Source organism: Sarcophilus harrisii, chromosome 1 (genome assembly GCF_902635505.1).
Source record: "Sarcophilus harrisii chromosome 1, mSarHar1.11, whole genome shotgun sequence".
In the NCBI taxonomy this organism is placed as follows: Eukaryota; Metazoa; Chordata; class Mammalia; order Dasyuromorphia; family Dasyuridae; genus Sarcophilus; species Sarcophilus harrisii.
Genome location: NC_045426.1, coordinates 647,599,374 through 647,622,090, shown reverse-complemented (window position 1 = coordinate 647,622,090; position 22,717 = coordinate 647,599,374). Strand labels below are relative to the sequence as shown.

Here is a 22,717-nt window from a genome sequence, read left to right as displayed (position 1 = left end):
TAAGAATCCTTGTTTTAGAGTTCTGGCCCATCACAGGGTGGAATCCAAACTCTGGTGAATGGGAATCTCCAAGCAGGGATCCTCAATGCGGTTCTGACAGGTTGGGAGTAGGACCATAAATTCTTACAAATTGGGAGGGTTTAGGAGTTGTCCAACTAGAGCCAAGAAGTCTGAAACTTAGAGATATAGACAATGTCAATTAAATATCTGAGATAGGATATCTGGAGTTTTATCTCCTGGAATGTCAGATCTACACAGCCCTAATTATCTCAGTTCTAATGAGCAGAAAAGGGGGTTTGCAACCAGGGGGTTGAGGCAGAACAGTTCAAGGAACTGAGGCAGAACAGTTCAGGGAAACTGAGGCAGAACAATAAAAGGAAACTGTAGCACAACAATAGAGAAATGATTTGTGTGAACTGGAAAATATCTAAATGGCAATTCAGTTTGTCTAGTACATTTAATTGATATTTAGGAAATCTCATGAACTAAAGTTAAAAAATTTTTTAAATCTGTTCTATTTCAATTAAAAAATGTATTTTTATCTTATTTCCTTCTTAAAAACAAAAAGGAACCTTACTTTAAAGAATGGAAATCTTCCCTGAGAATTTCTCAACTCAACAGCTTGTAGACAGAATAGATTTGTCAAATAAAAGAAGGTGGAAAGTTTATTTAGCCTTGCTAATCGTTTTACATTATTTTGTAAATGTAATTTAGGGAATTAGGTATTTTCACTGTTGCTAGGAAATTAAGAAGAAATTACAACTAAAACTATTTGGTTATTACTTAGGAAAAATCTAAAATTGCTAAGTTATTTGGACATATTGTCATCGTTAAACCTAAATCTGATAATTATAGTATACAGTGTAGCCCATAAAAAACACTAAGAATGGTGGGGGTTGGGCAACAAACAACTCAGTCCCTTTCCTGGGGCCTCTATCAACTTGCCTTAATTTGTAAACTTGCCAGTTTTCTTAATCTTCAGTATAAGCAAGCATTGAGAGATCAGCCCTGAGAGATGAGCATGTTTATGACATATAGTAATATATATATAACAATGAAAGTATCTACTAAAAATCTATAAGCTCATTTAATTATTACTCCTTTGCACCATGATGAGTTTTAACACACAAAACAAGAGAATTATCACAAGTCACTCAGAGAAATGTGACCCTGAACAGGTAGGGGTTTGTATCTGAACAAGTGTTGAGAGCTTCTGCTCAAGTTGAGAGCCTTCTGACTCAGTTTCCCAATTCTGTTTCTTTGTTTCCTAACTGATTATTCTTGAGTCTGATAAGGTAGAACTATTAGATATCAATCTAAACTAAGGAAGCTTTATTTTGTCAGGTGTATACTCACAGGATGAGGCCTGAAGAACCAGTTCTGATGGTATATACCCTTGTATTTTCCTCCTATAATAAATTTCTAGACAAGAAAAAATAGTTAACACAAGTTCAATTATATAATATCTTGTTGTTTTCAATATGAAAATATGTAGTCATTATATCCTAAATAATTTGGTGAATGAGTATTTGGCCTAGCCATCTATTTGTTATAGATACATATAGTTGTTTATGTGAAATAAAGTCATTATAGGTTTCCAAAATAATGTAAGAATAATTAACAAGATTGTTTGTAAGATCTGTGATTTTATTGTTTATTGAAACTAAAGCTGAAAACATCTTTAATATTTGTATGTACTGTGTATCCTGTGACACAAATATCTACATTGGTCTCTTTACATTTCATAGCAGTCCTTGTGGATATGTCTTTCTGTCTTAGATTATTCCTAACTTCTATTTGTTAGATTTTTTTTTCTCCTAGATTTTGGTCAGTTACAGCTGCCTTGGTCAGCTTCAAAGAGCTGATCAACCATTGGATGCTTCAATCAGTTACAGCTTACCACTCCCTCCATAAAAAGATGGGACCCTGCAGGTGACTGAGCCCATTTACCCCCATTCTCAGCAGGAAGTAGTTTCAGAAGATGAGATCATCGCCCCTGCTCTCAGAGGACTTTGGGGAACTGGAACTGATTGGTGAATGGACCCCAAATTATCCAGTGTCTGGATGGATCTCCTGTTACAATGTATTTGGGATTTTGGATGGCACAATTTTTCACATCTCACATATGGGATTTCATGATTTTTTCAACCCCTTCAGTAATATTCTGTATAACGTTAAAAAGTATCCACAGATGTTTCTAACTAGATATTGTTTTAAGGAATGACAATGTTGTGCCAGGGTTCTCTTTTAATGTCCTGACCCAGTTTCCCTAATTGTCCTATTTAGTTATTCTGCCTTAGGTTATAACCATTCCCTCTTAATGTTTGATAGGATAAAGGTCTTATATCTTAGACCATAGGCTATACTTATTCCCTCTTAATGTTAAATGGGATAAAGGTCTTTATCCATTTTAGACATCATTAGAATATCAGGAGCCTCTCAGGTACCTCCCATTATGTCATCCTAGGTGCTTCCCCCCATTAGGTCATCCCCATCCAGGTACCTCCCCCATTATGACATTGTTCTTGTTACCCTATAAAAGAATCTTGTGTCTGACATTCACAGATGGATTCTTTGAGACGATAGTCTCATTCAGCCCTGGGACCAAAGCATGGATTCATTTGGTCCCAGTAAATCTCTCCATTAAATAAATTATTAAATTGTTCTCTAATCCTTATCTTGCTCAGTTTCTCCAGCATTTCAACATTAGGACCCAAATTATGACTGTGCTAGGAGAATATGCTGTAAAATGTTACAATTGTGTTTTATCCCAATGTCTTACTTCTAATCAAATATCTTCTAGTTTGCTACTTATGGTTCTTATTATTGAACACCCATCCTATGTGATGGTACCTACTAAATTTAATTGCCTTTGGTACAGGTCAGCAGGTGAACAGGTTTGAGATAACATCAAGGGAAAATTAGAAAACAAAAGTAGGAAAATTGTTGGATTACTCATTGCTGTAGTTCTAGTAACTATAGCAATTATTACAACATTTGCTATTTCAGCTTCAGTTCCTAAGAGAATCTGTTCGGACTGCCCAATTCACAAATCAATTAACAAAAAATGTATCACAAGCTCTTAAAGAACAAACAAATTAATATAGATAAAGAGATAAAACAAGGACCAAAATTAATGGAACAATCATTAAAATGGTTAGGGGATCATGTAAACAATTTAGAAACTTAATCATAACTAACTAGTGATCATAAATTCACTTATGTATAAGTAACTGATGTAATAAAGACTCTGTCTCCCTGAGTTTTGTGGAGGGGAAATGATCCCTACCCACCTGAATCTCCCTTGGGAAAGCTATCTGGTTCCCACAGGAATCTCTCACTCCCAATTGATCTGATAATCACTTTGCTCAGGAAAACAATTACCACCCTTTATTGAATTGAAAATTAGACCCCCAAATTCATCTGGAGATTGCTCCCTAGCCCCGGGTCATAAAAACCTAATATAATCAAATGCTGTCTCAAATCTTTGCTAAAATTCCTTTCTGGATTTGGCCTACTGGCAAGTTATTTTTCAGTGTAATAAATCCATCTCTGCCAAAAACCTTGCCTGCAGATTGGGACTGAGAATTCTTTCACAAAAAACCTGCGACACTGGCCTGGATATCTCTCACCCCTCATTTTCTCACACCCCAACATAATTCTATGGATGGGATAATGATACCACCAATGTGACATGATATACATGATACATTTGAATTAATTTGCCTTTGGCAGAAAACACAGCAAAAAGTAGTATCCCTGGAATTGATGCTGATATTTCAGTGGTTAAAAAAGATAAATCCTGCAAATAATCTGACTTTTTCTTATATTCTTTTGTTACTCTTACATGTGTTATTCTTATACTCATTCGCTTAGCCCCTTGTGCTTTCTGGTGTGTCTTGAAATCATTGTCAACTATGGGAACTGAAATTCATAGGCCTCATCTTCTGAATAAAAAAGGAAGAGATGTAGAGGACCAGTACTGAATGGGTCCATGAACAGCTGGGGTCCAGTCCAAGTGTTACTTGGGATCTGATCTCTTTTAGGGCAAAGCAATTCAAATTGTTGGTTCACCATCTCTTTAATAATTGTAAAGACATATTTGAATAAATTCAGGATAATCTTGATGGAGAATGCATGCAATAGGAACAAGGCATTTTAAGTATACTATTTACCCCTCAACAATGAATTAAAGACATACTTGAGGTAAATACATTAGTATGATAATTTCTGCCATTTACTACTCTGTTTCAACAAATACTTTGGTATTGATAAAATATTACAATTATTTACAATTCTGGTGATGTTGATGAGCATCATAACTAAGCTATCTACAAGTCTGTGTTGATAAATATCTTGGCATTGATAGTTAAGGTGGATACTGAAATGTCAAAGTGTGGAATGTGCATTAACCCTGGAGCTGCCTGAAGGCAGCTAGTAATGTCTTAACACTAGTCTAACAGATATATAAACATTGGCACTGAGATTAATAAATGGAGGCTGCAAAGCATATCTTCTGCCTGGCATGGAATATTCATTCACACTCTTGGTATTCAGTGGAGCTGGACTCCAACACTAAAGGCCCAAATACTGTCACCAGATCCCTGGAGCTCTCCAAAATATTTGGGGTAAGTAAAGGCATGGCTTTCCTGAGATAGTCATTACAAGATAATCCAACCTCCCTGCATTCCTTTATATTCCACAGGAATGAAAGTGAGAGTGGAATGGCTTATCAGCATAAAGGATCAGGGTTGTCAGAGAAGGTTATTAATTGTCTCACACAATGTATGAGACACAATGTGGTCTGTATAAAGTCCTAGGAAGTGAGCTACCTTTTGTACCATGTAGAGTGGCCATGCCAAGGGAAATCATGTAGCAGTAAGGCAACTACAAAAAGCTTTCAACATGGGCTTAGCCCTTCCTGGCTTGTGACTTTTTGGTTTTGTGCTTCTGGAGTCTAAGTTGGATTGTTTTGGGTTTTTTTTGTTTTTGTTTTTGTTTTTTTGAGGCAGTTGAGATTAAGTGACTTGTCCAGGATCACACAGCTAGTAAGTGTTAAATGTGTGAGGCTAAACTTGAATTCAGATCCTCCTGACTCCATGGTCAGTTCATTGTTGCCATTTAGGTGACCTGCTGAATATTTTGTATGTAAAGCTAAGAATCATTTTTTAAAATAGGATTTTATTTTTCCAATTATATTCTTTATTTTTGTGTGTGAGGCATTTGGGGTTAAGTGACTTGCCCAGGGTCACATAGTTAGTAAGTGTTAACTTTGTGAGGCTGAGCTTAAATTCAGGTTCTCCTGTCTCCAGGGGCAGTGCTTTATCCACTGAGCCATTTAACTGGTCCAAGAATTGTTGTTGTTGTTGTTGTTTTTTTAATGATTTTATATGGTTGCAAAAGTCAAAAGAAGAAATAATATTTTGTGACAAGTAAAAATTATGTTAAATACAAATTTCTGTCTATAAATAAAGTTTTATGGGAATGTAGCCATGCTCATTCTTTTACATTTTTTTTACATTTTCGTGGCTGCTTTTGGACAACAGAGGCAGGATTGAATAATAACAACCCCCCAAGAAGATAGATCTCTACTTCCACACATATTTGCAATGGATATATTTTATGAACTCAAATTATAGTTCTAGTCATGAAGACTTTGATGAAAAATGTAAAAATAAATTCATATTTCAAAATTCACTTAATTGTATGATGGAAGCTTTCACCTATCCTTGAATTGAAAATTATTAAGCTACAATGTAATAACATGCTAAAAGACAAATATCAGAGAAGAAACAAATAGAATTCTAAAACTGTGAATATGTTCACTTAAAATCATATACTTTTAGAAAAACATGGGATGTAAATGAAGAGTGAAATGAGGAGAATCAAGTGAATATTGTATATAGTAGCAAAATTAGTCAAGAAACAACTGTGAATGAGTAAATTATTTTGAATATTATAAATACTCAAGTCAACTTCAAAGGACCTATGAAAGGAAGATGCTATCTACCTCCAGAGAAATACAGAAATGTGTATCGAATGATTTTATCTCTCTATCTATGTGTCTGTCTGTCTTTCTGCCTCTCTGTTTGTCTAATGTCATATGGTGGTGGGAAGAAAGAGAGGGAAGCAGTTCACAATTTGAAATGTAACAAAAAAATAAATAAAAATTAAATAGAAAGAGAATTACAAAACAAATAGAAACAAAAAAAACTATATATGGTTTAATATCAATATTTGGCAGTACATAGCTGTGTGAAATGACATTTTCAAAGAGGAAACATATAAAATTCATAATAGGTCAATATTAACAGATGAACATTTGCTATCAATTCTGATTATATGAAACACTAATTTTAAGTGAAGGGCAGCTAAATAGTTCAGTGGATAGAGTTTTAGGCCTGAGGTGAGGAACACCTGAGTTTAAATATGATTCCATACATTTACCAGCTCTCTAATCCTGAGCATAACCTTAATCCACTGGAGAAGGAAACGGCAAACTACTTCAGTATTTTTGCCAAGAAAACCCCATGGAAAATATGGTACACACAGTCATAATTCAGACATGACAGAATGACTGAAAAAACTTTAAGTGAAGTGTTATCCTCCCTCAAAAGAATTACATTTCTCCTATTGGTAGATCTCTATTAAAAAATTGTACTTCATTATTGTTATATTTTAAATTCTGCCAATAAAAATTTTGTGGAAATTTGTTTCCTCCCTTGTTGTATGAGTATCTACATAATATTCTCAATTGCCTCTTGGACTTCAAAATGTTAAATATTGACTATCTGGACCTTTACAGAAAAAAAAAAAAAAACACATTTCCCAGTCCCTGTTCTAGATCACTGGAAAAGCCCATTGGAGATGTGTGAACAGTGAACTTGCAACACCAGTACGAGTTTTTGGAGGCCACTGGGAGCAGCACCAAGACTTATAGTCATTGGACTCTAAGATTCACTGGCCAGTCTGCCAAAAAATGGCCACTCTATTTCCAGGAGTAAGAGTGGACTCACCATTGCCACCTGATGATATTGACTCTTCCCCCTGCCATCCAATTTTGGGGCTACGATATTGGGAGATGAAGGTGATAGTTGATACTTCATTTCAAACAGAGAGTAGAGGTGGCTTTTTCTTGGTGAAAGTAAAATTTTGAAATGAACTATCAAACAAAAGATGAAATTTTGCTGCAAAAAAAATTGATGAGAGACAGTTTATTTTTGATTCCTGAACATCCATAGAAAATATATCTCCTGAAAACACCTGTACTTTATTGAACAATTCCTCTTTCAAACTGGACAACAATAAACAACGAAAAATTTCTTAATTGGATTAAACAAAAAGACATTTCTCCCTTTTCTTCCCACTGTTACCATGCCATACCCAAGACAAAACTTTCTCTAATGATTTAGAATTGAAATTACTCTCTCAAAGTTGTCTATTCTGGAAAGGCTGATTAGATCTTTCATTCATGTGAGACCAAAGAAGTTAGAACAGGACATTGTTTTAATTTTAATCCATCATGTAAAAAATAAAACAAATAGGCACTAATGTCATTTGCTTCTTCCTAAAGGGTAAATATTGCAGTCACTTGGGAAATTTTTTTTTAAAGTTTTCATTTTCAAAACATATGAAAGGATAATGTCAACACTGGGTCAACATAATGTCAACAATAAGGGTCAACAGTGACCCTTGCAAAATCTTGTGTTCTAATTTTTCCCTCCACCTTCTCCCTCAGATGGCAAGTAATCCAATACATGTTAAACATGGTAAAAATATGTGTTAAATCCTATGCATACATAGTTATACAATTATCTTGCTGCACAAGAAAAATCAGATCAAAAAGGAAAGAAAATGAGAAAGAAAATAAAATGCAAGCCAACAACAATAAAAAGAGTAAAAATGTTATGTTGTGATCCATACTCAGTTTCCACAATCCTTTCTCTGGGTGCAGATGGCTCTCTTTATCACAGGTTGGAAGTGACCTGAATCATTTCATCGTTGAAAAGAGCAACGTCCATCAGAATTGATCATTGTATAACCTTGTTGTTGCCATGTACAATGATTTCCTGGTTATGCTTATTTCACTTAGCATCAGTTCATGTAAGTCTCTCCAGGCCTCTCTGAAATCATCCTGCTGGTCATTTCTTATAGAATAACAATATCCCATAGCATTCATATACCATAATTTATTCTGCCATTCTCCAGCTGATGGGCATCCCCTCAAGTTTCCAGTTTCTTGCCTCTACAAAAGGGGCTGCCATGAATATTTTTGCACATACGGATCCCTTTCCCTCCTTTAAAATCTCTTTGGGATACAGGCCCAGTAGAAACACTGCTGGATCAAAGGGTGTGAACAGTTTGATAACTTTTTTGAGCATAGTTCCAAATTGTTCTCCGGAATGGTTGGATCCGTTCACAGTTCCACCAACAATGTATCAGTGTCCCAGTTTTCCCACGTCCCCTCCAACATTCATCATTATTTTTTCCTGTCATCTTAGCCAATCTGAGAGGTATAGTGGTATCTCAGAGTTGTATTAATTTGCATTTCCTCTAATCAATAATGAGTTAGAGGAACTTTTCATATGACTAGAAATGGTTTCAATTTTTCATCTGAAAATTGTTCATGTCCTTTGACCATTTATCACTTGGAGAGTGGCTTGAATTCTTATACATTTGAGTCAATTCTCTATATATTTTGGAAATGAGGCCTTTATTAAAAGGCCTCATTATCATTATCAGATATGTAAAAATGTTTTCACTTAGGAGTTTTAATACTCTGACTTTTAAAAAAATTTTGATTTTATATAATGGCTATTTTAAACCAAATTGTGAGTGTATTTTTTTGTTGGGAACCAAAAAGTTACCAAAGGCATAAGAGCTTTTGTGAGAACTGGGTGTCAAAGACCAGTCAAACTAGATGGGTTTATGAAATACTATTTTGTTGCATTTTAAAATTTAGTAGCTTAAAACTGCATTAATACTTTGAAGACACCGGATAGAATACATTTTACATTTTAAATCCTAAAATGAGCTAAGTGAGAGTCCAGATAGGCCTGAACATTAGTACTAACTCACTTTTCTTTTCCAGTGCACATCAGCATGGGAGTGGAAAATTGCCACAGCAGCGACATCTTTGAAATACTGGGGTACCTCCCCCTCTACAAGCAAAATGTGATTAGTGGGCCTTATATTGCCTAGCTCAAAGGGGTTACTGTTCAGTTTTTCTGAGATTAAAATGAGATAATGTAGGTTAAACATTCTGTCAACCTTAAAACTCTATATAAATATTGGCTATTATGATTATGATTATTGCAGGCTCTGTTTTCTCCCCTTTTCTTTTGTGGAAGCTTCTAGTTAGCCCTGCTCTGTCACCTTCCATCCTCTGCAGACAATGTCCAATCAGCTGGGTTCTAGGCCAGGCCAAGCTGACTAGTGACTTGGGTGATCCGCCCCGCCCCATACTTGCACGTTCCCTCAGAGGCAGGCAGGGTTCCTCCCACTCCACCTTCTCACTCCTCCCATATCCGTACCTACCTGGACAGAGAGTGGCAGTCCCCTGTGAGCTGTCCTGCTGACACCACATCCCCGGCATTCTGACCAAGGAAGGTAAGGACCCTGCTGGGCTAGAGGGAAGGGGACTCTGGGAGAGGGACCTTGGAGAACATCAATAACACAGATTCTGGGTTTTTCAGAGTAATAACCCTAGAGTCTGCCTCTTATCAGCTCTGTGGGAAACTGAAATTGGGAAATTTGGGACTGGGGTAGATGGGAGTAGGCTGGGATAAGGGAAAAACTTCAAATTTCTCAGGGTTAGCTCTTATCTCCCCAGGGTGAGCTAGAGGCTCAAGGACTAAGGCTGTTTCTAGGACTGGGAGGAAGGGAAAAATTTAGACAGGAGAGGAATGAAGCAAAACAAGAATTGGAGACAAATTCAAATGATTCCTGTTTTTTATACTTTTCTGAAGGGCCCCACATAGATAGCTCCTGTCCCTCTTCTGTCCAAAACCTCTTTGTAGAATCAGGGGTTGAACTCTCAATTAACTGCTTTCCCACTGGCACAGTGGAGCCCTCCAGTTTTCAGACCTTTAATTTCACAAAATCATACCCTTCCAGATTGAAGTGGGGGAACTTTTGACATTCAGGTCAGTTCCACTTATTTCACAGATAGGGAAATCTGAAGCCCCAAGAGGAGGATTGACTTGTCCAAGCTGAGCCAGTGGCTGAGCTGAGTCTAAAACCCAGCGCTCTAGACTCCCAGCTCAAGGTTCCTTCCATCCCTGACCCCTTACAATGCAAGCTCCCTGATCCTTCTGACCTGTCCCCTTTCCTGTTCCTGTAATGCTAACTTGGCAGCTAGCCTAGCACAAAGTACAGGGTGGGGGGGAGATCCTTTTTCCCTGTATTCTTGCCCTTATCTTTCCCATTGGTCCTGGATGTACAAATCCTGGGGGGGGGGGGTAGGCACCCACACAAGGAAATACTTCATCTACATAGGGAGTGAAAGGGACTGCATGGCTGAACAGAAACTGGGGTTCTGTGGAATCTTGTACCCATCACTCACAAGCCATCTCACTCCTCTCTACCCAGGACAACAGTTGGCACCATGAAGTTGATCAGGAGGCATCTAATATGCAGAGCTCTGTTGAGCACAGCCTTTGGGGGGCTGCTACTACTGCTGGTGGGTCAGTTTGTAGATTTCAGGACTCCTTCCTTGGATATGATGCCCTTGGACTCCACAGAATTAGCTGAGGATACTTTGAATCTTCCTCTAAGGAAGTTTGAGTGGCAGGTTCAGACACCACATCCCTTGCAGCTGAAGTACCCCTACTCCTATCCTTTTCTACTCAATCACCCTGACAAGTGTGAGGATCCCAAAGGTGCCCCCTTTCTGCTCATGCTGGTGATGACCCAACCCCAGGATGTGGGGAGACGTCAAGCCATCCGGGAAACTTGGGGCAATGAGACTTTAGAACTGGGTGTGATCATCCGACGCCTCTTTGTTCTTGGTCTGCCCCCACCCCTGTTCACCAAGGAACTTCATGAACTCCTTCAAGAAGAGGACAGGGAGCATGGGGATCTCCTCCAGGTGGGCTTCCTGGATACCTATCGCAACTTGACTCTCAAGGTCCTCATGGGTCTGGAGTGGATGGCCCAGTACTGTCCTGATGCCCGCTATGTGCTCAAGGTGGACAGTGATGTCTTTCTAAACCCCAGCTTTCTGGTACAGCAGGTGCTTCAGCCCAATGGGCCCCCACGGCCTGACTTTATCACAGGTTACATCTATAGAAATACAGGCCCTATTCGGAGTCCAGATTACAAGTGGTACATGCCTCCAGAATTGTACTTGCAGGACATATATCCCCCCTACTGTGGGGGTCCTGGCTATGTTCTGTCTGCATCCTTAGCCCTCAGGATTCTGGCTGTGGCCCAGACTCTCAAGGTAATCTACCTGGAAGATGTGTTTGTGGGCTTATGTTTACAGCAACTGGGGCTGGAGCCCACTCCTCCTCCCTCCCGATCCTTCCTGATGTTTCCACTAGCATATGAACACTGTGTCTACCACCAACTTGCCCTTGTTCATGGATTCCAGCCCCAGGAGCTGCTACAAATTTGGCAAGACTTCCAGACAGCCAATAAAATCTGCCCCATGGCATGATATACTGGAATAATGATCCACACTCCTCTAGCTTTCTATTCCCATCCCACTTGTCTGAGTGGAATAAAGGCAGTGGTCAGTGGCCCCCTCCCAGAGGATCTTCCTCCAGTCCTGCCCTCTAGGACAGATGGACAAATGATCCTGTGGATCTGAATAACAATGCAGGCTCCCCTCTCAGTGGTGGCCAATGGGAAACCCAGAAATGATTGTGAAGTAATCCTTACCCCTGAAGGGCAGTTTTGTATTTTAGGAATAAGAAAAAGTACTTGGAATGGACGATGGACTTGGAGCCAGAGATCCTGAGTCAGAATTTCAGCTCTGTGAGCTGCTGCCTATTTGACTATAGGCAAGTCATCTATATTCTTTGCGCCTTATTTATTCCCATATTTAAAACCAATATGCTTCTGATCTTCAAGCTTCCTTCCATTTGTATGTTCTATGGTCCTATTATGTGGCTCCATTTGTCTGTAGATAGGATGTATACAATAAATGTCTAAATAAGTGGATGCAAGAAGCATCTAATGGCTTTCTTTAATGGGGACTACTGTACTCTATAGTTCTCCTTTCTTTTTTTAAACTTTAGTTTTTAACTGTATGGGGAATATAATGATAAGAATTGTCTTAAGAACAAATCCCATAAAAGTTCTTGTATGCAAAAAAATGAAGAAAGAACATTACAGACCATCATAAGATATAAAAGAAATAATTTTAATTACATTACATTAAAAAGGATTTGCACAAATAAAACCAACAAAACCAAAGTTAAAAGGAAGGCAAGAAACTGGGGGAAATTTTTACAGCAAGTTTTTTGTGATGTCTCATTTCTCAGATAAATAGAAAATAGAAAATAGAGTCAAATTTATAAAAATATGATACATTCCATCATTGATCAGTGATAAAAGGAAATGAAGAGGCAGTTTTCAGAAGAAATCAAAGCCATCCATAGTCAAATAGAAAAATGCTCAAAATCACTAGTGATTAGAGAAAAATAAATTAAAACAACTGTGAGGTACCATCTTATACCTATCAGATTGACTAATACGACAGAAAAGGAAAATAACACCTGAGACAAAATTGGGACACTAAAGCATTGTTGATGGAGGTGTAGATTGATCCATTGGGAGACCTGATTCTGGGAGATAGAACTGAGTGTATGTGCACATTCTGTGTGGTCCTGGTGACATCTTTAAATCTTGAGACAGAACACTGTCTAGGGTTTCCTTATACTCACATTTGGGGGTGAAGGACTTCACTCAAAGCAGATGACATCATGTGGATAAAGGAGGAGGACCTGAGTTCCATCATCCCTCTATTCATGTCATATAATTCCAGAAAATGGGGCTGGTGCTTTCTTAATTTTTTATTTGTCTGTTTCAATTCTACGTACAGGGAATCTCCAAGCCAGGACTAAATCCTTGGGGATCCAGGAACCCAGGAATTCAGGTTGGATGTGCTGCCAGCCTATCAGGGAAACACTGAGGAATAGGGGCCTGGTATACTAGCCTAGTGGTGATTTGAACTTGAACTTATATGTAATGATATATAGGAATTGAGCTGAAGCTTTCTTTTCTCCCCAGCAACTGAAGTGGTATAGGAAAGATTATGCTTCAGGGGTGGTGGGAAAAGATATTTGTATATTTGGATTTTGCTGATCTTAAGTGGTTAGATGTAATTGGAAATGTGCTAGTTGAGGGGAACACAATTTATGTGGGCTCAAACCAATGGCAAATCAGAAAGAATACCTACTTTACTCCCTCAGGATACTGAAAACCTTAAGTGAGCAATCTAGAAAAATAGAATTACCTGACCTTCAGACAGTGGGACTAGAGCAATCCATGTAGAAATAAAACAGACACAATAGATTAAGGACTGGAAAGATGAGCATAGTGAGGTTCAACAGAGGGGTTTCTTGTTTTTTTTTCAAAGAGGTTGAGAAGTCTCCAAGTCTTGCCAAGTTCTTTCCTTTCTGTTTCCTGGCTGAAGGTTGAGGGAAGGGGAATGAATTTTGCTGCAGGGAACTGGAAACTTGCTTTTTCTTTTTTTTTTTTTTTAAATATTATTTTTACTATTTTATTGCTGCATAAAGTTGCTTATTATTCTGAAGACTATAGAAGGACAATAGGCTCTTTCTCTAGACCTCTCCTTCTCCTTCTCTGACTAGAACAAAAATCTCTCTTTATTCCAATAAGCTCTAGTTTGACCAGAAGTTTTGACAGTGTATCTCTAAGGATCCTTTTGGATTTAACTGTACATCTTGAAACTTGCTTTTTCAAAGCTCTTTAGAGTTTTGTTTTGTTTCCATAGTCAAGAACAGAGGGTGAATAAACTAACAGTGCTGTTGTAACTTTTAAAAATATGAAAACCACCCTTACCCAACAGATTGTACAAAAATAGGCAGTGAGCCAGATTTGACCTGCAGCCTGAAATTTGCCAAGCTCTGCTCTACAACTCTTTCTACCTACTTTACCATGCTTCAAAAAATCCATTTTATCCTTAAGAAGGAATTGTTTTGCATAAACCCCAAAGAGATAAAAAGAAAGAGGGAAAAGACCTATATGTTAAAAAAAAATTATCCTTCTGGGTCATTTGACCAACAAGATAGATAACTAGTCAATATTCCCAATCCTTATGAACTTCCCAAATTCTCCAAAATATGAATTATGTGGAAGAGATAAAGAAATTTCAGTTGTTTCCATAGTCTAGGAAAACAAGAACCTAAATTCTTTCTTTCTTTATTAAAGCTTTTTATTTACAAAGCATATACATGGGTAATTTTTCAATATTGATCCTTGCAAAACCTTCGATTCCAAATTTTCCTCTCCTTGCCTCCATCCCTTCCCCTAGGTGGCAAGTAGTCCAATAAATGTTAAATATGTTATAATATATGTTAAATCCAATATATGTACACATAGATATACAGTTATCTTGCTGCACAAGTAAAATCAGATCAAGAAGGGAAAAAACCAAAACGCAAGCAAGCAACAACAAAAAGAGTGAAAATGCTATTTTTTGGTGCATAGTCCTTTCTCTGGGTATAGATAACTCTCTTCATCACTGAGCAATTGGAACTGGTTTGAATCATTTCATTGTTAAAGAGAGACATGTCCATCAAAATTGATTATCGTATATCCTTGTTGTTGTCCTGTATAATGATCTCCTTGTTCTACTTACTTTACTTAGCATAACTTCATATAAGTCTCTCCACGCCTCTCTGAAATCATCCTGCTGGTCCTTTATTATAGAATAATAATATTCCATAATACTCATATAGCACAATTTATTCAGCCATTCTCCACTTGATGGGCATCCACTCAGTTTCTAGTTTCTAGCCACTACAAAAAGGGTTGCCACAAACATTTTTGCACATGTAGGTTTCTTTCCCTCCTTTAAGATCTCTTTGGGATTTAAGCCAGTAGTAACACTGCTGGATCAAAGGGTATGCACAGTTTGATAACTTTTTGAGCATACTTCCAAATTGTTCTCCAGAATGGTTGGATCCGTTCTCAGTTCCACCAACAATGTATCAGTATCCAAGTTTTTCCACATCCCCTCCAACATTCCTCATTATCTTTTCCTGCCATCTTAGCCAATCTGAGAGGTGTGTAGTGGTAGTTCAGAGTTGTCTTAATTTGCATTTCTTTGATCAATAGTGATTTGGAGCATCTTTTCATATGAGTAGAAATGGTTTCAATTTCTTCATCTGAAAATTATCTGTTCATATCCTTTGACCATTTAGCAATTGGAGAATGGCTCGATTTCTTATAAATTTGAGTCAATTCTCTAGATATTTTGGAAATGAGGCATTTATAAGACTTTTTGAATGTAAAAATGTTTCCCAATTTATTGCTTCCCTTCTAATCTTGTCTGCATTAGTTTTGTTTGTACAAAATTTTTTATCTTAGTACACTGAAAATTATCTATTTTGTGATCAATAGTGATCTCTAGTTCTTTGGTCACAAATTCCTTCTTCCTCCACAGGTCTGAGAAGTAAACTATGCTATGTTCTTCAACTTTACTTATAATATCATTCTTTATGTCTAGATCATGAACCCATTTTGACCTTATTTTGATATACAGTGTTAAGTGTGTAGTCCCTAACTCCTAAAAGGCTTACTCAGCAACTCCTTCTCCACCAATCAGTGTGTAGTCTGCAGAACTCTAGCTCCATAGGTTTATAAGAGAAGTCAATCTGACCTCCTCCTATGCTGGAGAAAGCTAAAAGGCATAAGTTTGCTCTGTCTGGGACAGCCATATGGCTGTGTTCTGTGCTTCAAGAGAACTTAGAGAAAGATGGAACAGATATAACTGGGGTAACACATGGATGTTTGGCTGTGTCTACCTCCACTAAGTCTCAGGGAATGAGCCCAGCATCTAACTGGGGCTAGTTCTGTCTTCTTAGAAATCACTTGTGGAAGAGACTGAAGTTGGTAAAGTATGAACTGTCCAGAGTGGAAAGACTGATGAGAATGCTTCGAGGTGAGCAGTAGTGGGAACCAAGGAATACAATTCAGAATTTGAAGCATTCTGCAGAGGGGGAAACCTCAATAAACCCAGATATCAATAAAAGTATTTGATTCTTGAACACTTTTGTTAACAGCCCCCCCCCCCTTTTTTTTCATGGAATGCCTTCAACTGTTATTGGAAATGAAAACATGCCCACATCAGTTGGGGAATGGTTGAACAAATCATTATATGTGAATGTCATGGAATATTGTTGTATCAAAAAAAATGATGGAAAGAATGGATTCAGAACATTTGTATGAATTGTTGCAATGTGAGCAGAATCAGGAAAATGAAACATGTTATTGTAAAGGAAAAGTTTTGAAAGACTTTAGAACTTTGATCAGTATGGTGACCAGCCTATGATTCCAGAGAACTGATGGTAAGTGTGTTTCCTCTCGAGAGAGAGAGAGGCATGGAATAGAGATAACCGTTCGCAGTCATGGTCAATGTATTTGTTTACTTGATTTGGCTAAAGTGTTACCAGTGGAGATTAAAAACATTTAAGGGGAATGCAAATTGAGGGAAAGGCAGAACTAAGGACAGTGATACCAAAAAATGAGAAAGCATATGAACAGACCATTTAAAAATGTAAAAATGATTAGAAACAAGTTCAGAGTGAAACAAAAACAAGTATAATAGCTGTAAAACTGTTTTGAAATTATCATATATTTAAAAAACTCCAAGATGAATATAATATAAATTCATGTGGACTCCCATTCTCTCTTACTAGTATTTTCCTTCTGTTGTTGATTATGTCCAATTTATTCTATATGCATATTGCTTCCACATAGTTATTTGCATGTCTTCTGTTTCCTTAGACTGTGAGCTCCTTGAGGACAGAGACTGTTTTCTGCCTTTCCTTGTCTTCCCAGTGCTTTTATAGTCCTTGGCACACAATAAGTAATTAATAAATGTTTATTGACTGTTGACCAACTGATTTCATGCATATAATCCTTTCCCCCCCTTCTTTGTATATGAAAATGTTCAGTTGGTTGGTGTCTGTCAAGCATAACACAACCAAAAATTACCTTTTAAAAAATGAATTGTTAAGTTTTATGAATTAGGGACATGAAAGAGAAGAGAATGCAGGAAATGAGGGCCTGGAGAAGAGATGAGGAAGGCTTCCTTTCTTGCTGAATTTTGAGAATATTCCATGTCATAGTGCTAGATTTACACAAAGCCTGCAGCCAGCTCCCACCAACAAGGCCAATTGAAGAGGTTCAGTTACTTATGTATAATCAGAGCACCATCTGGTGAATAGAGAGGAAGATTGCAACCATAGAGAAAGGCACATGCACACTGACTAGCTAGCCTCTGATATAGGCTCATATCACCTGGGGACCAAATTGTATCCTTCATCCCTTACCTGGGTGATTAATTGATTTGTTCAATGGAAGCCTACTCTCTGTAGAGTGCAGAGGCAGGAAAGTGTGACAACAGTGTCATGTTCATATACTGCTAGCCCCTGGCATAGACCTCAACAGAGCCATCTTTGGTTTCATCAATATGGATAACACTGTCCTTTAGCACAGATATCAACCGATCGATGCTTTCCCATTCTGTACAATACTAGTTCGTATCCTTTGATAAATCTTCCACAGAGGATCCATGCAATTGGGTTTGGGATTTTTTTTGGTCATACTTGATAGAATGTAGAACAAATGTCACCAGGTACAGGTAGACCCATCCAGCCCCATTAAAGTGAAATAATTCATAGGATAATATGCATGATCTTAGTACTGGATGCAGGGGCAAGATGGGAGTTGAAAGGAATTTCTTCTCTCCAATTAAAATAGCAGACCAGACTCCGGGAACTGTCCCTAATGGAAAACAAAAGCCATTCAAAAGGAGCATTTTCAGTGATGGGACTTTTTTGTCTGCACTGGTTGAATCATATAAGGAAGGAAGCAAACATTTATTAAGTCTCTCTATGTATCAGCCTCTCAACAAGTACCTCATTTGATCCTTATGACAACCCTGGGAAGTAAGTCCTCATCTTAGAGCTGAGAAAACTGAGGCAGATAGAGGTTAAGTGCTCAAGGTCTGTCAGCCAGTAGGATTTGAACTCCAGTCTTTCTCATTCCAAGTCCATGTTCTGTCCACCACAGCACCAAACCAAAGACAAAGAAATGTGAGCCTATCTCCAGTCTGTTGTTATTTTTTGCCCTTCCTTCTTAAAGAGAAGTATGACATCAGAGAGGTGATGTCATGACATACAAGTGAGTTGGATTTAAGTGAGTGTGGGTTGTCAAAGTTACCAGCTTCTTTCTCCTTTAGAGCCATCTGGATTCAGTGGGATGCAGTGGGAGCCCTCAGAGCTGAGTAATAAGCACCTGTCTAGAAGCACCAGAAAAGAAGCAACAGATGGCAGTAGTAGTTCAGTGGCCAAGGGGGAATCCAGCAGAGGCCAGCAGTTATGGACATTCATAATAGTGGGCTGAGAGTAATTTAAGGCACAGAGATGTTTTAGGTGGCCTCTGCAGTTAGAGGAAAGAAGGGCATCATTCCCTGGCAATTCTGTGTAATATTTTGATTTAAATTAATCTGTCCTTGGCTTTAGTCTGTTAAAAGGAAAATCACAACATGGGAGATGCGGTTTTAGTAGATGCTGACTCAAAGGGCTCCTTGAGATCACTTTGAGGGGCCATTTTGGAAGGGTCTCCTCTTTTCATTAGGAATACTTGAAAGTTCTCGATCACATTGAATGGCCATTCACCCAACACCCTATTGAAAGATTTTACTCAGTTTTGCAGGGAAAATCATTCTTGGTTACAATCCTAGCTCCTTTGCCCTCCAGAATATCATGTTCCAAGCCCTTTGATCTTTTAATGCAGAAGCTGCTAAATCTTGTGTTATCTTGCCTGTTATTCCACTATATTTGAATTGTTTCCTTTTGGTTGCTTACAGGATTATTTCCTTGATCTGGGAGGTCTAGGATTTGGCTATAATATTCTTAGGAGTATCTCAGCTTTAGATTCCTCACCTGATGTCTAAAAAGTGGCCAGGTAAAAGTAATTTTTATTAATCCAACCTTGAAGAACCACTGATGAGCCCAGATAATTCCAGTACTGTGCCCACTTCCCCCTCCTTTAAGGAACTCCTCTGCTTTGGACAAAGGTATGTCAGACTGGGCTCATTCCTGGGAGAGATCTGGCCACTAATGAGAGAGGGCAGATTCCCTTTTCTCCAATTCCTCAGTCCATTAAGCCCCCTGCCATGATATGCCAGGTATCAATGTATTTAAAACTCAGAATGGAGGCTCCCCTAAGAGGTGAGGGTTAAAAGAAATTCAATGTACAATATAAAACAGATACAGTTATTTTGTTTTTGTCTCAAGACATGTTAAAAACAAAACCAAACAAATGAAACCACAAGGTGTGCATTGATGTGATGACTTAAAACAAGATTCAGTAACTTAACTTACAATTACTGTTACAACCTACTGGGAGACTGATACTGAACCTCATCAGAACACAGCACTTAAGGACTCAGTAGTTTAAAGGATTTTACCTTTCCTTTCATTTCCATACAAATCTTTATCCTCTGGTTACCCAGAACATCTTCCATTAAAGATACTCCCCTTGCTACTAGTCACTTTCACTAAAAGGACTTAAGACTTCTGGAATTCAAAAAGTCATCTGCAACTGCAGGTAGATACTTGACTATCTATTCAGGAAAAAAAGAGAAACTAGAAAGGGCAGCCAAAGGCCCACTCAGGTCCAAGTTTGTCTAATAGAATTCCCCTATTCTAGCTACTAGATGAGAGTTCACCAAAGGGCCCTGTTGAAGCTAGGGAAAATGAGTCTCTTCCCTGCCCTTTTCTGGAAGGCTTGGAGGTGCAAGATGTCACCCGGGGGGGGCTGAAGGATGAGGGAACTAGTTGGAATCTGCTTCTCCTTTGTCCTGGAACAGAACTTTGTCCCACTGTCACTGTTATGGACAAAAGGATCGCTAAAATTCTACCTTTAGAATTTTAGGAATAGATTCATCTACCATTGGCCTTTACAAGGCCAGATACAGTCAGAAAATTTGTCTTCTCAAGGCCCAAACACTGTCCTCAGATCCCTGCAGTTCTCCAAACATTCAGGGTAATTACAAGCATTACTTCCCTGATATGGCCATTTCAGGATAATCTAATCTCCCTGCATTCCTTCCTGTTCCACAGGAATGGAAGTTAGAGTGGGATGGCTCATCAGCAAAAGTGACCAGGGTTGTCATAGAAGATTATTAATTGTCTCACACAGTGTGGCCTGCAGAAAGCCTAGGAAGGGAGCTACCTTTTGTACCATGCAGGGTGACCCTAGGAAGGGAAATCATGCAGCAGTAAGGCAGCTACAGAAAGCTTTCACCTGGGCTTAGCCCTTCCTGGCTTGTGACTTTTCTCTCTTGTGTTTTTGGAGTCTGAGTTAGTTTGGATTCAGGGCTTTTAGTTTCCAAATGTTGGAGGACACTTTGGCCTCTTCAGGGAGTAAACTATGGTCTATGGGCCTATTCCAGGCTGCTGACTATTGTTGTTTTTGAGGTAGTTGAGTTTAAGTGACTTGCATAAGATTGCACAGCCAGTAAGCTTTTTTTTTTCTGAGGCTGGACTTGAAGTCAGATCCTCCTGACTCCAGGGTTAATGTTATAGCCACTCTGCCAGCTGTCCTGTAGACTATTTTTGTACAGTCCATAAGGTAAGAATGTTTTTTTTAATTTTATAGAATGTTTTTGTGATTTCAGAAATATGTCTACAAACCTAAGCACCCATTCATACAAGAATGTAAAATAAAATCTTTCCTGTATTTAAAAAATAAATTTAAAATATTTTATGTGGTTGGAAAAAATTAAAAATTATATCCAATTCAAATATGTGTCCATAATTGAGTTTTATTGTTCATTGAATTTTGCATTCTCTGTGGTAACAGAGGCAGGAGTGAATAATTGGGATGGAGACCATAAGTGCTACTTGGACACAAAAATTATAGAGATGCAGTTATAATGCAATAAAATTTCAAATGTGTATTCCTAAAATTCAACATATGACAATAATCTATTGTGCCAAAAAAAGAGAAGAAAAAAAAAAGAAGGTTTCGTCATGATTTTTTTTTTTTTGAGGTCAAGACCAAAATTGACATTTTTCTGAATGCAATGAACCACCTTAATCACTATTATGAAATCTTGAGTGCCTTTGGAAATCACTTTTTGCTGTAGACTTGATACTATTTCTTAATGATTTCATCCTAAAGTTGCAAGAGAATACTGCATTTTTATTTAAAACTTTCCTCGTGTTCAAGTCAATTTGATGAGGACTAATGTTATCATTATTTATTTATTTATTTTCTGAGGCAATTGGGGTTAAGTGACTTGCCTGTTAAATGTCTGAGGCTGGACTTGAATTCCGGTCCTCCTGACACCTCAGCCATCTAGCTGCCCCAATGTGGATTAATTTTATATAGAGCAGAGAGGTAGCTTAATAGAGAGCAGAGGGCCAGAAATTAGAAAGTCCTGAGTTCAAATGTGACCTCAGATACTAGTTGTTGGACCTGGAAAAAGTCACTTAATCCCTGTTGGCTGAGTTTCCTCATTTGTAAAATGAACTGGAGAAGGAAATGGAAAACAACTCCAGTGTCTTGGCCAGAAAAGCCCCAATTAGACGCATGAAGACTTGGACATCATTGAAAAATAACACCACCACCAATATTATTGAATCAGAAGTGATGTGAAGTTGCTTCTTGTATTTCCTGGAGTATCAAAAAATAAAACAAGATGGTAGATCTCCACTTCCACACAAATCTGTGATGGATGTATTTTGTGAGCTCATGAAGCTCTGAGTCATGAAGACTTGATGCAAATGAAAAAGAAATTTTCATATTTTAAAATCCATTTAGTTATACAATGGAGAAACTTCACCTATCCTTGAACTGAAAATAATTAAGCTGCAATGTAATAACATGGTAAAAAGCAAATATCCAGAGAAGTTAATAAAATTCTACAAATGCTTTCCAAGTTATGAATGTATTCACTTAAAAATCATAGGTTTTTAGAAAAACATGGCAGTATGTAAATGAAATAATGAAGAGTAAAATGAGCAGAACCAAGTGAATGCTATATACAGTAACAACAATGGTCAAAGAACAACTGTGAAAGAATAAGTTATTTTGAATATTATAAATACTGAAGTCTATTACAAAGGTCCTAGGAAGTAAGATGTTATCTACTTCCAGAGAAAGAATTGAAATACAAAGTGTTTATGGTATAATAATACATACCTTTCTATCTTTCTTTCTATCTACCTATGTACCCATCTCTTCATCCATCCATCCATCCATCCATCCAGATGCATCTATCACCCATCTATCTATCTACCTATCTACCTATCTATTTATCTGTCTGTCTGTGTAATGTCAAATGGTGGTGAGAAGAAAGGGAGGGAGGGAGACAATTCAAAATTTAAAATGTAACAAAAAATAAATTAAATTAAATTAAAAGGAGAATTACAAAACAAAACAGAAGCCAAAAAATCATGTGTATATGGTTTGATGTGAGTAACTGGCAGTACCTATCTGTGTGAAA

At 37.8% G+C, this 22,717-nt stretch overlaps 1 protein-coding gene across 1 annotated transcript; it reads left to right on the top strand.

Moving 5' to 3' along the window:
• The first annotated feature begins 9,542 nt into the window (after positions 1 to 9,542).
• Positions 9,543 to 12,179, top strand: LOC100918358 (beta-1,3-galactosyltransferase 2-like). The gene is made up of 2 exons (XM_031947532.1): positions 9,543 to 9,609; positions 10,591 to 12,179. The coding sequence occupies exon 2, from the start codon at positions 10,607 to 10,609 to the stop codon at positions 11,657 to 11,659; it is 1,053 nt and encodes a 350-aa protein (XP_031803392.1). The 5' UTR covers positions 9,543 to 9,609; positions 10,591 to 10,606; the 3' UTR covers positions 11,660 to 12,179.
• The last annotated feature ends 10,538 nt before the right edge of the window (positions 12,180 to 22,717 follow it).

Coding starts and splice junctions, on each gene's coding strand:
- LOC100918358 (XM_031947532.1), top strand. CDS start 10,607: ATGAAGTTGATCAGGAGGCATCTAATATGCAGAGCTCTGTTGAGCACA.